The following is a 14,811-nucleotide window of genomic DNA, read 5'->3' on the forward strand; positions in this document are numbered from 1 at the left end:
AGTATACTTTTAGTTTATCTCTGTATATGTATTTCTTGAAACTTAACTATGAAATTTATATTAACTATAGATGTTTCTTACTTTAGGTACAAAAAAACATATAAAAGACAAGCCATTGGTTTTTCATAACAAAATTAAATCATCAGGTTATACATCAGCACCACAGTGAGTGCAAATTACGCTGGTAAATTTAGTTTGTCGCTTTTAATAACAATTTATTATTTTAATATTTTATTTTTATTGAATGAATGTAAGCAACCTATAGTCACTTTGGCAAGTTGGGAGGCATAGAAGGTTAATAAATAAAAATTGTCTCTTTTAGTTAAATAAAGATTTGGTATTTTAATGTAAAATGGCCTGAAAGATAAGGAATAAAGAGTTTAAAATACTAATTTAATTTAATATAACCATGCAGATAAGTCCAAAGTTTTTAGTACTACGATTGCCTAAAATGTTAAATTAATTTGTATAACCGCTCATTAGTAAAATTATACATTTATTCATTATGCCCCCCTTTTAATTTTGGAAGCTGAATCCAACTACCTAATCTGAAGCAATGCTTAATTATTTTTATAAAATTAAAATTTGGACTCTGAGTTAAAATCATCCAAGTTTAAATTCTGTTCTGCAAATAGAACAGTGTTAGCATATTAATCCATTTTTCTATTTTGCATATTTTACCTTGTTTTTTTTTAGTGGTGGAATAGAGCCAAAAATGAAATGTTTCCTCAACCCCTTGATATCTTAATTAGAATTAAGATTTCAAGGAGCATTGCTTGTAAACTTAGAACCATATTCTTAAATCATAAAGTATAAAAGTGTTAAAAGATTCCAATTGTGATTCTCTTACTGGTAATCCTCCCTCCTTTGTTAAATAGCAGTAGTTCTGTCAATCAAAACATATCAAAAATTCATCCCCACAGGGTATAAGGTATAGTTATCTCAGAGATTGCCCGTCTCTTACCAAGTTTGCCTTTCCTCCATGTTCTGACAGGGCTGGCTTGCTTCAGGTTCAATTAAGTAACTTCATCTAGTGGGAGCCAGAAATGGCTTTCTTTGTCATTGTAACTGCCCTTTCGGATAACATTCCCTTGGAGATCTGCCTAGAACTTGTCCATCCTTAAGTGTTCCCTGAAAATTTGGGATTTTCTTGGTGCCTTGGGTTGAGATAGAAGAACAGACTCTGGGAATTGCTAGCTATGCGGACAAATGTTTTTGTTCCCTGACAGTGACTATTCTGCAGCTGTTTTCCTTTGTATTATGTTGTTATTTCTGATTCTGCTCAAGAGTCATTTGGAGTGAAGGCAAGCTAGATATGAGTGTGAGAGAGGGAGTTATTTGGAGTGGGGGAAGCCCATGAATTTAAGTATGTATTGGCAGTACTGTTAAAATATTTACACTTACTTTCAAACTTTTGTTATTGTACAACATATAGTAGAATGTACTTGTTGATATGGATAGTAGTAACTGACCAATTTTTAAAAAAAATCTCCTAGTTTTATACATGTAATTATGTCCAAGCATCACATTGTATTAAATTCACCCATGCAGTTGATCAGTGGATTTTATAAAAATAAAATTGTGTTAGAAGAAAGAGTTGATAATTGATTAGAGATGGAGCAGGTATTAATTCTTCCTTCTTTCATATGGACTTGGTATTTTTTTTCCTGATTCTGAGATTTTCTGGATAACAGAGTAATAAATATTATCATCTATATTAGAGCCTTTTTTTTCCTTCTGTTGTAGCTTGCTCATGTTCTCTCCAAATTCAAAAATAAAACACAGCAGGTTGCCATCAGAATACAAGAGAAGTTGGAGACAGTAAGTAGTATAATTGTTCAATGAATACAAAAACATGTTTCATACCAAAAGCATTATCCTGCAGTAATAGTGTAACACAATCAAGCAAAATGTTAATTTTTTTTCAACAATTTATCATTTGATTGTTGATTGTACCCTATGACTATCATTAAGTGTTGTACATTATGAGTCTTTTTTTTCTATTTTTTTCTATTTTTTATTTTTTAAATTTTTTATTGGTTTTTAAAACAAACATAAACAAACAAAACATAAAAACATCAAGCCATCTTCCATATATATACATACAGCATGCCGGTTGGTTTACAAATTGTTTTGTGCTTCCATTCCGTAGTCTTCAATTACAATTACATTGTATATATTCTCCTATTTTCAGTCAAGTATTAAATAGGTTAATATTTTATGAAATAATCATATTTTACTTTATTTGTTTTATGACAGTTCATATTATCATCTCAAATCTATCCTAGAATCATTTTGTAGATATAATAAGAAAAGAATACATCTTTATACATTTATTATTTTCTAAGAATCTACATAATTCATTACTATATTTTATTGTTTATTGTCTATTTTATTTTATTGATAGAATATATATACATACAGCATTTTATAAAATTGTTTATCATCTTGTTCTCTGATTTCAAATGTCAGTCTACTCATTTCAGCACATTCCAATATTTTCTTAATGATTTCCTCCTGTGATGGTATTTTCTCATTTTTCCAATTTTTAGCAAATACAATCCTAGCTACTGTTAATACATTTACAATCAGGTATTTCGGTTCTTTACTATATATTTCAGGTAAAATTCCCAATAAAAATATCTCTGGTTTCAAATCTATATGCTTTTTTGTCATTTTTTCCAACCACATGTGGATTTTAGTCCAATATTTTTTAGCATCTGTACATGTCCACACACATGGTAATATGAGCCAGGTGTCTGATGACATTTCCAACATTTTTCAGATTTATTCTTGAACATTCTTGCTATTCTTGTTGGGGGAAAATGCCACCTGTAAAACTTCTTATACAAATTTTCTTTATATGCTGTTGACATTGTCATTTTATAATTTTGAGACCACAATTTTTGCCATTTCTCTAGATCAATCCCATATCCAACATTCTTCCCCCAAACAATCATTGTTTCTTTAACTTGTTCTTCTTCTAGTTTAATTTCTAACAAACATCCATACAATTTTTAAATCACCTTTTCATCAGTACCTGTCAAAATCTTATCTAAGTCAGTTTATCATAAAAACCTTCTGTTTTAGAGTCTTTATCATACCTTGAATGTGTTTGTGCATATGAAAACCAATTCATCTTTATACCTTGTTCCTCTAATTTTTGTATAGATTTAAGTTCACCCTTTTCATTCAATATTTCACCATATCTAACTGTTTGTTCCTTTTTATATATTATAGGATAAGAAAATGCTTCAATAGTCGATAGCCAGACTGGAATTTTCAAATAACATTGTCTTTTAGTCTTCTCCCAGTTTAACCACAGAGACTCCCGTATATAATGTCTTCTAAAATACCCCTGTGTTTTAGTTCCTTTATACCTTAGAAAAGCATGCCACCCCAACAACAGATCATGCCCTTCTAATCTCAACAATCTGGTATTTCTTAATGTTATTCCTTAACCCACATCAAATTTGTAGCTTGATAATACAACTCCCAATTAGGCAAACCAAATCCTCCTCTTATTCTAGCATCTTGCAAAAGTTTTAACTTTATTCCCACTTTCTTACTTTGCCATATATATTTCAACACAATTTTATTTAAATCTTCAAAGTAATCTTTTCCAAGCCTAATTGGAATTGTTTGAAACAAATGTAAAATTCTGGGTAGTATATTCATCTTGATTGTTGATATTGTCCCTATTAATGACAGTTGTAAATTTTCCCATTTCGCCAAATCTAGTGTTATCTGCTGGTTAAGTTTGATATAATTATTCTCTTTTAATGTACTGCATGTTGCTGTCAAGTGTATCCCCAAATATTTGATCTTATTCGTAACCTGGATTTTCAATAGATCTGCCAGTTCTTCCTTTTGTCTTGATAGAATATTCTGTGTCAAGATCTTTGTCTTATCTTTATTTATTTTCAAACCAGCCACCTTTCCATATGTCTCTATCTTTTCTATCAATTTTGATGCTGTTTCTAGTGGGTCTTCTAGAATGAAAACTAGAATGATATAAGAAAAGGAACAAGACAAGGGTGCCCACTATCACCCCTGTTGTTTGTGTTAACCTTGGAAGTGCTAAACGGAAATATTAGAGATGAAAAGAATATAAAAAGGGATGAAAATTAAAAAGGAAGAATTTAAGTTGCAAGAATTGGCAGATGATATGATTCTTGATTCTTAACGAATGTAGCTTTTCTTTACGTATACTGAGGGTATTTACACCAAGACAAATTCCTTGTGTGTCCAATCACACTTGGCCAATAAAGTATTCTATTCTATTCTGTTCTGTTCTGTTCTATTTGTGGTATATCTGCCACAATTTAAAATTGGTAGTATAGAGTGAAATGCTAAATCTCCTTTATTCTTGCTTCACTAATTGCTTTTTTCTCTTTTTAATTTTGTTTTATTATTGAAGAAGAAAGAAGGAAGACTATCCACTTGGAAAATCTCCTCCAACCGAAAGTGTGAGGCAAATTAATGTAACCGATAAACCAACTGCCATATGCTGTATTCAGTATTCAGGTATGTGGGGGCGGGGGGGGAATGACAACTATCTATGGCTTATTAATATTAATAGTTACTTGATGTAGCACTTGGAAACCTTAAAGCTAACCAGTTCTGTGTTTACACATGGCCAACTCTGGCCTGAGAATATGTCTCTCTATATTTTTTGGCATTTTTTATTTATGCTAGATTAATTTGCTGTTCTCGTTGTTCTAGGAAATGGAGAATTATTGGCTTGTGGTTTAGCTGACAAAACATTGCTGGCATTCAAATCAAACCTTATAGGAGAACCAACTGTTTATTCAGGTACATTCATTATAGTTTTTTCTATTCTTAGCTATCCTTATTTCTTTGTCTTCCATTCCAATATGATAAAAGCAAAATTGAAGTTCCAAATAATAACAGAAATGTCCAGAAGAAATTCAACAAATCTTCTTGCATTTATGAAAACAATAATAAAAATAGAAAAATCAATTAACAACTGGAACAGACCTGCTTAGGAGCTGGCCAAGTGAGAATATCTAGCTAATCTTAACTTAATATGTATAAGAGCCAGTAATGGAAACATTACTGTTGTACAGGAAACAAAGATTGATAATTCCACTTTATTTTACATTAATTAAAGGCATACTCAGTCTTGGCTCCCTCATTTTACTCAGTCTTGGCTCCCTCATTTTAAGGACACATATTTCACTGTTCAGTTCTAACAGCAGAATTGTATCCATGGCTGGCAGCTCCAGAAGGAAATGCTTTTTTTCCTAGGGAAAGTAAGTTTGCCCTTTATTCCAAAAATTATTAGAGTTTTTAAAAAGTGAGGCTCGTACTATTTATTCTTAGCTGACAGAGGTTTCTTATGGTTAAAATGGAAAATTTTTCTATTAAAAATGGAATCAGTAAAATATCATTGCTAGGCACTAGGGGACAGCCTAGGATTTTAAAGTATATTAACGTTAGTAATTTGAATTAAACATATTTGAAGTTACAAACATTGAATGTGCCACCTTTATATTTTTTCTTCTGATTCACATAGAGCAGGAATGGACAGCCTATGGGCTGCATAAAGACCATAACTCCCTTTTTTGCAGCTCTTTATGTTTCTTGAAATTGTGCTGCTTAAGTTTATCAGAAAAGAACCTGTAACTGGAAATACAGGATAGTCCTCAACTTAGAGGATAAGAACTGGAAAATTCATCTTTAAGCAGTGCAGTCATTAAGTGAGGCATCATGTGGACCCTACCCAATTTTATAGCCTTTTTGCTATGGTTATTAAGCAAATCACCCACAATTATTAAACAAGACACCATGTGACTATGACTTGTGACTTTCTGCTGGCTTTATCATTGACTTTGCTTGTTGGACACTGGCTGCGAAGGTAACATATGACAATCATATGACTGCAGGATGCTGCAATTGCTGTAAGTTGCCAAAATCTGGATCATAGTAATGTGGGGAGTACTGCAATGGTTGTAGATGAGAGGATGAGTTGCAAGTAACTTCTTTCAGTGCCATTGCAACTTGAATGGTCACTAAATGAATGGTTGTTAAGTGATTATTACCTGTACAGCTTTCTACTGGCTTTTGTTGGTGAACAAAACAGACATCTGTAAATTCTAGGGTTCATACCTTAGAAAAGGAAAATTAAAACCAAATAACCATCTAAACCCACTCCCATTCTCACAAAATGTATGTCTCCTATCCTGGACCCTGAAAGAGATCTGCCCTGAGTTAAAGCCCCAGCTCTGTATATGTTTATTTTTCTTTATAAAAGTTTGTTTTTCAAGTTCTCCTGTATGAAATGTGATCTATGAAAAGAAAGAAAAAAGCACCAAATTGGGCCCTGATAAAATTTGATCATCCTACTTGCCATTTAATATTCATCCTTATTGTGCCACAGAAAGCCTTGTTAGGAAGTCTCTATATGGGTTTATGATTATGCACAAGGGAACATCAATATTTCTGTATAAAAATACTTTGGGTTGTATCGAGGAGTGTAACTTCTAGATACTCTTTTGGTGCTTCAGAACATTCTGCAGTTTCAGAAAAAGGTGAGAAAAAAAATAGTGTGACATCATAGCTGATTAATGTGAGATTTTACTTTGTGATTTCTTAAGAATTTCTGATAATTATTAAATGTATTTATTTTTAATAGGACACGATGGTGCTATTACCTCAGTAGGTTGGAGCCATGACAATAATTGGGTTGTTTCATCTTCTGAAGACAGAACATTAAAGATCTGGTCAGTTAGCAGCGCAGAACCTGCTTTATGTCTGGTAATTACGCTTTTTAAGTGAAATAGATTTGGGATACTCTGGATTCCCTTTGACTACCAAGATCATACTTAATCATATAGATTTAGAATATGTTGCACATTAATATCTTAATAATGAAGGCTTGTTATTTTTTTGGGCGGGGGGGAAAGCAGTGACATTTCACATTTTAGTTATCATGCTCATGATACCAATTTGTCTTTCTTGCAGTTCTTGGGCAATTTAGGGCCACTCTAATGTTTCTTGATTTTTAGAGTGGATATGAATCTTGCATAACTCACTGAGACCACCTGAAATGTGATTCCTGATAATCTTTCTAAAGTTCAAAACAGATTTTCTTTTCCAAGTTTATCTTGGTCAAGGCCAGAAGTGATATTCAGCAGGTTCTGACCAGTTCTGGAGAACCGGTAGCAGAAATTTTGAGTAGTTCGGAGAACCGGCAAATCCCACCTCTGACTGGAGATTTTACAGTATCCTTCCCCTGCCACGCCCCCTAAGCCACGCCCACAGAACTGGTAGTAAAAAAAATTGAATCCCACAACTGGTCAAGGCCAAGGCATTGTAACAACTTTGGAAATGTTTCTCCAAAGGGAGACTCAGCAGAAGACTGTATGCTTATCTATTACTATTGAGAAGTGTAGATATTTATCACTGTCCCAAAGATGCTTTTTCAAGAGGCAACTGGACTTCCTTGTTTTTCTTTGAAGACATTTTACTTCTCATCCAAGAAGTTTCTTCAGCTCTTAATGGATAGTGGGGAATGGAAGGATTTATATTCCTAACAGACAGCTGGTTATTTGCATTATTTTAGAGAGTCATTGAGCCACTTGGGGGTTTGTCTGTGTCCTCAGGGTCACAGGAAAAATCCTTTGGCAGCTGCAGAAACAGAGGTGCAATATTCAGGATATCAGCACCATTCCCACAGCCTGTAAAACAGTTTTTCCTCTATGCAAGTGTGCAGACTTGTCCAGCTAACAGAAACATGGCTTTGTTTCATGCTGTACTCATCAGATCATTGTATTTGGAATTTTGGGGTTCTTTTGTTATAGATCTAAGGTCTTATAAAATCAGAAAATGCCTAGATACTATAAATAAATGCCTTCGAATAAATCCTGGCTATTTAGGTTATGATGAGGCTTTATCATCATATATATATATATATATATATATTTGTTTTCTGAGGTTCTCGCGGGTATTTATATGTAGATCTTTGGTTGTTCGGGTTTTCTCCCGCGTAAGATTTGAAGTATCTAGGCAACGTTTCGATGAAGTCTCATTCATCATCTTCAGGCTTCTGTCTCCAGCTCTGTGCTTCTCAGAGTAATGGAGATTGCAGCTGCTTCCTCCTTTTAACTGCCAGTGGGGTGGAACTTGATTGGGTGGGGGCTTGGCTGTGTTCTGATTGGGTGGGGGTGTGTTCTCATTGGTAGGGGGTTTGGCTGTGTTCTGATTGGTTGGGGGTTAGCCGTGTTCTGATTGGTTGGAGGCGTGTTCTGTTCAGGAGGGGGCTTGGTTGTGCTCAGGTTAGTTTTAGTTGCTGGGGGGATTTGAGCTGGAGAGTTGTGATCTTGCTGTTTGGCTTCTAGTTCGTGGTCCTGCTGCATCTTCATAGTGGGTGTTGGTTTGCTTCATGTATGGCTCAGAGGGGTTTGAAGTGGGTAGTGATGCAGCTGCAGTGCAGCTTCTGGTCCATGGTCGCTTTCTCATTTTCTGAATGGGTGGGAGTCTGTTTTCTACATGGAAGTGTGGTGGTGGCATCTTGTGTGGCTCTCATGGGTGTGGGTCCAGTGTCCTTCTTCATGTTAGGTACTGTCTGTTCATGAGGGCGGGTTTCCAAATGGCTGGAAGGCGGGAGGTGTCATCTCGTTTGTTCATGCTGTGTGGGCGTTTTTCTATCTCTATGGCTTCTCTGATTATTCTGCTGTTGAAGTGTTCGGTTTTGGCGATAGTTCTGGTATTTTTAAAATCAATTTCATGTCCTGTGGCTTTGAGGTGTTGGACCAGGGAAGAGGTCGTTTCTTCTTTTTGATTGAGTTCTTATGTTCTTCAATGCGTGCGCTTATTCTTCTGTTAGTTTGTCCAATGTATGTGTTAGGGCAGGCTGTGCAGGGATTTCGTATACTCCTTGGTTTTCTAATTCGATTTTGTCTTTGGGGTTTCTTAGGATGGTGGATATTTTTTTGTTTGTGCAGAATGCTGTTTTGATGTTGTGTTTTTGGAGGATCTTGCTAATTTTGTCTGTAGTGCCTTTTATATATGGGAGGAGGGCTTTTCCGTTTTCTTGTTCTCTGTCTTGGATTTTGGTTGGGGCTTCTTTTTGGATTAGGTGGGTAATCTTCTTTCTTTGGAATCCATTGGCTGTGAGTACGTTGGTGAGAGTGTGTAGTTCGGTTTTTGGTGTTGTTCATCGGCTAAGCATTTTGTTCTGGAGATGAGTGTCTTGGCTACGGAATTGATCTGTGCTGGGTGGTGGTGTGAGAGTGCATGTAGATAGCGGTTAGTATGTGTTTTCTTCTGGTAGATGGTGTGTCCTAGGGAGCCATCGGATCTTTTGTATACCAAGACATCTAGGAAGGGAAGTTGATTGTTGGCTTCTGTTTCCATGGTGAATTGTATTTTGGGGTGTAGACTGTTGAGGTATGTGAGGAAGTTGTTCAGTTTTTCTTTCCCGTGTGGCCAGATTATGAAGGTGTCATCTACGTATCTGAGCCAGAGTTTGGGTTTGTGGTCGTATTTTTCTAGAGCTTGTGTTTCAAAGTGTTCCATGTAGAGGTTTGCGATGACAGGTGAGAGGGGTGATCCCATAGGTGCTCCTTCTATTTGTTTGTATTTTTGTCCATTGTAGGTGAAGTAAGTATTGGATAGGCAGTGGTTGGTTAGATCTAGGATGTGCTTGGGGGTTGTATTTTGTTTTGGATGGCTGTCAAGGCTTCTTTTATTGGCACTTGGGTGAAGAGGGATGTGACATCGAAGCTTACTAGTAGGTCGCTAGGTTGTAAGTTTTGTTTCTTTATGATCTCGATGAACTGGAATGAGTTTCTTACGTGTGAGTTGATGGATTCTGCATAGGGTTGTAATTGTTTGGCAAGAAATTTGGCCAGGTTTTGTAGAGGTGAGCCTATGGAGCTGACTATTGGTCTGAGTGGGGTTCCTTCTTTGTGTATTTTGGGGAGACCATAAAGCTTGGGGCATCTGGATGATTTTTCTCTGGGTATGATTCCTTGCTGGATTTCTTCACTGATGGGGAGGCTTTTATTTTGGATTTGGTAGTTTTTTCTAGGTAGGTGGTGGGGTCTGTCTTTAGGGGTTTGTATGTGGGGTCTTGGAGTAGGTTGGTTAGCTTGGTTTGGTAGTCAGATGTGTTCATTACCACTGTCGCATTGCCCTTGTCTGCTGGTAGGATTATTATGCTGGTGTCTTCTTTCAGGTTAAGTAGTGCAGTTTGTTCTTCTTTGGATAAGTTGCTTTTGGGTGGTTTGCTAGTGCAGAGGATGTTGGTGATTTCGAGTCTGATTTTGTTAGCATCATCAGGGTTGGTTTTGGTCAGGCTGGTTTCAACTCCACATATGATGGTTTCTGTGGGGATGTGTTTGGGAGCGACAGCAAAGTTGAATCCTTTGAGAGGATCTTGGTTTCAGCTTCAGTGAGGATCTTGTCTGAGATGTTGTGCACTGTTTGTTTCATGTGTGGCTGTGGGGGGAAGAGTTGGTTTCTGGCATTGTTGTAGTTTCCTGAGTTTGTTGGTCTGTGTGTCTGTCTTGAGGATGGTCTGTGTTTCGCCTCCAGACAGCGAGTTGTTTGGATTTGTCCCAAAGTAGAGGGTGAATCTTGTTGCTGAGTTTGAGGTGGAGTGTGAGGAGATCTTTGTTGATTTGGTCTAGGAGAAACCTTTTGTGTGAAGTTCATTTCTAATTAGGGCCAGTTCTGTTCTTTTAAGGATGCGTTTGGTGGCTGCTCTGTTGGTGTGGAATTTCAATTGGAAGCTTGTGGGAATTAAATTTTGATCTCGGCAGTTGCATAGGAATGCAAGGTCACATAAATGGAGGCTCTTTGGACTTCAAGTTTTTCATAAGTCCTGGTCAGATGGTGGGTTTCCTCCCGTAGAGGTGCAATATTTGTTTTCTGAGGTTCTCGGGTATTTATATGTAGATCTTTGGTTGTTCGGGTTTTCTCCCGCGTAAGATTTGAAGTATCTAGGCAACGTTTCGATGAAGTCTCATTCATCATCTTCAGGCTTCTGTCTCCAGCTCTGTGCTTCTCAGAGTAATGGAGATTGCAGCTGCTTCCTCCTTTTAACTGCCAGTGGGGGTGGAACTTGATTGGGTGGGGGCTTGGCTGTGTTCTGATTGGGTGGGGGTGTGTTCTCATTGGTAGGGGTTTGGCTGTGTTCTGATTGGTTGGGGGTTAGCCGTGTTCTGATTGGTTGGAGGCGTGTTCTGTTCAGGAGGGGCTTGGTTGTGCTCAGGTTAGTTTTAGTTGCTGGGGGATTTGAGCTGGAGAGTTGTGATCTTGCTGTTTGGCTTCTAGTTCGTGGTCCTGCTGCATCTTCATAGTGGGTGTTGGTTTGCTTCATGTATGGCTCAGAGGGGTTTGAAGTGGGTAGTGATGCAGCTGCAGTGCAGCTTCTGGTCCATGGTCGCTTTCTCATTTTCTGAATGGGTGGGAGTCTGTTTTCTACATGGAAGTGTGGTGGTGGCATCTTGTGTGGCTCTCATGGGTGTGGGTCCAGTGTCCTTCTTCATGTTAGGTACTGCCTGTTCATGAGGGCGGGTTTCCAAATGGCTGGAAGGCGGAGGTGTCATCTCGCTTGTTCATGCTGTGTGGGCGTTTTTCTATCTCTATGGCTTCTCTGATTATTCTGCTGTTGAAGTGTTCGGTTTTGGCGATAGTTCTGGTATTTTTAAAATCAATTTCATGTCCTGTGGCTTTGAGGTGTTGGACCAGGGAAGAGGTCGCTTTCTTCTTTTTGATTGAGTTCTTATGTTCTTCAATGCGTGCGCTTATTCTTCTGTTAGTTTGTCCAATGTATGTGTTAGGGCAGGCTGTGCAGGGATTTCGTGATACTCCTTGGTTTTCTAATTCGATTTTGTCTTTGGGGTTTCTTAGGATGGTGGATATTTTTTTGTTTGTGCAGAATGCTGTTTTGATGTTGTGTTTTTGGAGGATCTTGCTAATTTTGTCTGTAGTGCCTTTATATATGGGAGGAGGGCTTTTCCGTTTTCTTGTTCTCTGTCTTGGATTTTGGTTGGGGCTTCTTTTTGGATTAGGTGGGTAATCTTCTTTCTTTGGAATCCATTGGCTGTGAGTACGCTGGTGAGAGTGTGTAGTTCGGTTTTTTGGTGTTGTTCATCGGCTAAGCATTTTGTTCTGGAGATGAGTGTCTTGGCTACGGAATTGATCTGTGCTGGGTGGTGGTGTGAGAGTGCATGTAGATAGCGGTTAGTATGTGTTTTCTTCTGGTAGATGGTGTGTCCTAGGGAGCCATCGGATCTTTTGTATACCAAGACATCTAGGAAGGGAAGTTGATTGTTGGCTTCTGTTTCCATGGTGAATTGTATTTTGGGGTGTAGACTGTTGAGGTATGTGAGGAAGTTGTTCAGTTTTTCTTTCCCGTGTGGCCAGATTATGAAGGTGTCATCTACGTATCTGAGCCAGAGTTTGGGTTTGTGGTCGTATTTTTCTAGAGCTTGTGTTTCAAAGTGTTCCATGTAGAGGTTTGCGATGACAGGTGAGAGGGGTGATCCCATAGGTGCTCCTTCTATTTGTTTGTATTTTTGTCCATTGTAGGTGAAGTAAGTATTGGATAGGCAGTGGTTGGTTAGATCTAGGATGTGCTTGGGGGTTGTATTTGTTTTGGATGGCTGTCAAGGCTTCTTTTATTGGCACTTGGGTGAAGAGGGATGTGACATCGAAGCTTACTAGTAGGTCGCTAGGTTGTAAGTTTTGTTTCTTTATGATCTCGATGAACTGGAATGAGTTTCTTACGTGTGAGTTGATGGATTCTGCATAGGGTTGTAATTGTTTGGCAAGAAATTTGGCCAGGTTTTGTAGAGGTGAGCCTATGGAGCTGACTATTGGTCTGAGTGGGGTTCCTTCTTTGTGTATTTTGGGGAGACCATAAAGCTTGGGGCATCTGGATGATTTTTCTCTGGGTATGATTCCTTGCTGGATTTCTTCACTGATGGGGGAGGCTTTTATTTTGGATTTGGTAGTTTTTTCTAGGTAGGTGGTGGGGTCTGTCTTTAGGGGTTTGTATGTGGGGTCTTGGAGTAGGTTGGTTAGCTTGGTTTGGTAGTCAGATGTGTTCATTACCACTGTCGCATTGCCCTTGTCTGCTGGTAGGATTATTATGCTGGTGTCTTCTTTCAGGTTAAGTAGTGCAGTTTGTTCTTCTTTGGATAAGTTGCTTTTGGGTGGTTTGCTAGTGCAGAGGATGTTGGTGATTTCGAGTCTGATTTTGTTAGCATCATCAGGGTTGGTTTTGGTCAGGCTGGTTTCAACTCCACATATGATGGTTTCTGTGGGGATGTGTTTGGGAGCGACAGCAAAGTTGAATCCTTTTGAGAGGATCTTGGTTTCAGCTTCAGTGAGGATCTTGTCTGAGATGTTGTGCACTGTTTGTTTCATGTGTGGCTGTGGGGGGGGGAAGAGTTGGTTTCTGGCATTGTTGTAGTTTCCTGAGTTTGTTGGTCTGTGTGTCTGTCTTGAGGATGGTCTGTGTTTCGGCTCTCCAGACAGCGAGTTGTTTGGATTTGTCCCAAAGTAGAGGGTGAATCTTGTTGCTGAGTTTGAGGTGGAGTGTGAGGAGATCTTTGTTGATTTGGTCTAGGAGAAACCTTTTTGTGTGAAGTTCATTTCTAATTAGGGCCAGTTCTGTTCTTTTAAGGATGCGTTTGGTGGCTGCTCTGTTGGTGTGGAATTTCAATTGGAAGCTTGTGGGAATTAAATTTTGATCTCGGCAGTTGCATAGGAATGCAAGGTCACATAAAATGGAGGCTCTTTGGACTTCAAGTTTTTCATAAGTCCTGGTCAGATGGTGGGTTTCCTCCCCGTAGAGGTGCAATATTTGTTTTCTGAGGTTCTCGCGGGTATTTATATGTAGATCTTTGGTTGTTCGGGTTTTCTCCCGCGTAAGATTTGAAGTATCTAGGCAACGTTTCGATGAAGTCTCATTCATCATCTTCAGGCTTCTGTCTCCAGCTCTGTGCTTCTCAGAGTAATGGAGATTGCAGCTGCTTCCTCCTTTTAACTGCCAGTGGGGGTGGAACCCCCAAACACATCCCCACAGAAACCATCATATGTGGAGTTGAAACCAGCCTGACCAAAACCAACCCTGATGATGCTAACAAAATCAGACTCGAAATCACCAACATCCTCTGCACTAGCAAACCACCCAAAAGCAACTTATCCAAAGAAGAACAAACTGCACTACTTAACCTGAAAGAAGACACCAGCATAATAATCCTACCAGCAGACAAGGGCAATGCGACAGTGGTAATGAACACATCTGACTACCAAACCAAGCTAACCAACCTACTCCAAGACCCCACATACAAACCCCTAAAGACAGACCCCACCACCTACCTAGAAAAAACTACCAAATCCAAAATAAAAGCCTCCCCCATCAGTGAAGAAATCCAGCAAGGAATCATACCCAGAGAAAAATCATCCAGATGCCCCAAGCTTTATGGTCTCCCCAAAATACACAAAGAAGGAACCCCACTCAGACCAATAGTCAGCTCCATAGGCTCACCTCTACAAAACCTGGCCAAATTTCTTGCCAAACAATTACAACCCTATGCAGAATCCATCAACTCACACGTAAGAAACTCATTCCAGTTCATCGAGATCATAAAGAAACAAAACTTACAACCTAGCGACCTACTAGTAAGCTTCGATGTCACATCCCTCTTCACCCAAGTGCCAATAAAAGAAGCCTTGACAGCCATCCAAAACAAATACAACCCCCAAGCACATCCTAGATCTAACCAACCACTGCCTATCCAATACTTACTTCACCTACAATGGACAAAA

The 14,811-nt window shown here is 38.3% G+C and overlaps 1 protein-coding gene across 3 annotated transcripts in view; it reads left to right on the forward strand.

Annotated features, from left to right (window-relative positions):
* The window catches only part of WDR27 (WD repeat domain 27), an 84,209-nt gene that overhangs the window by 19,437 nt on the left and 49,961 nt on the right, over nucleotides 1-14,811 (forward strand). For all 3 annotated transcript variants that reach the window (XR_015744431.1, XM_087937902.1, XM_087937906.1), the window contains exons 14-18: nucleotides 87-165; nucleotides 1,747-1,821; nucleotides 4,421-4,527; nucleotides 4,726-4,815; nucleotides 6,659-6,780. Coding sequence is in view for 2 of the 3 variants with exons in the window: in XM_087937902.1 (XP_087794028.1) it covers nucleotides 87-165; nucleotides 1,747-1,821; nucleotides 4,421-4,527; nucleotides 4,726-4,815; nucleotides 6,659-6,780 (473 nt within the window). In the remaining variant the exon portion in view is untranslated. The remainder of the gene's footprint in view (nucleotides 1-86; nucleotides 166-1,746; nucleotides 1,822-4,420; nucleotides 4,528-4,725; nucleotides 4,816-6,658; nucleotides 6,781-14,811) is intronic.

The sequence above is a fragment of the Pseudonaja textilis genome, chromosome 1 (assembly GCF_049901715.1).
Source record: "Pseudonaja textilis isolate UNSWEBS1 chromosome 1, rPseTex1.2, whole genome shotgun sequence".
In the NCBI taxonomy this organism is placed as follows: Eukaryota; Metazoa; Chordata; class Lepidosauria; order Squamata; family Elapidae; genus Pseudonaja; species Pseudonaja textilis.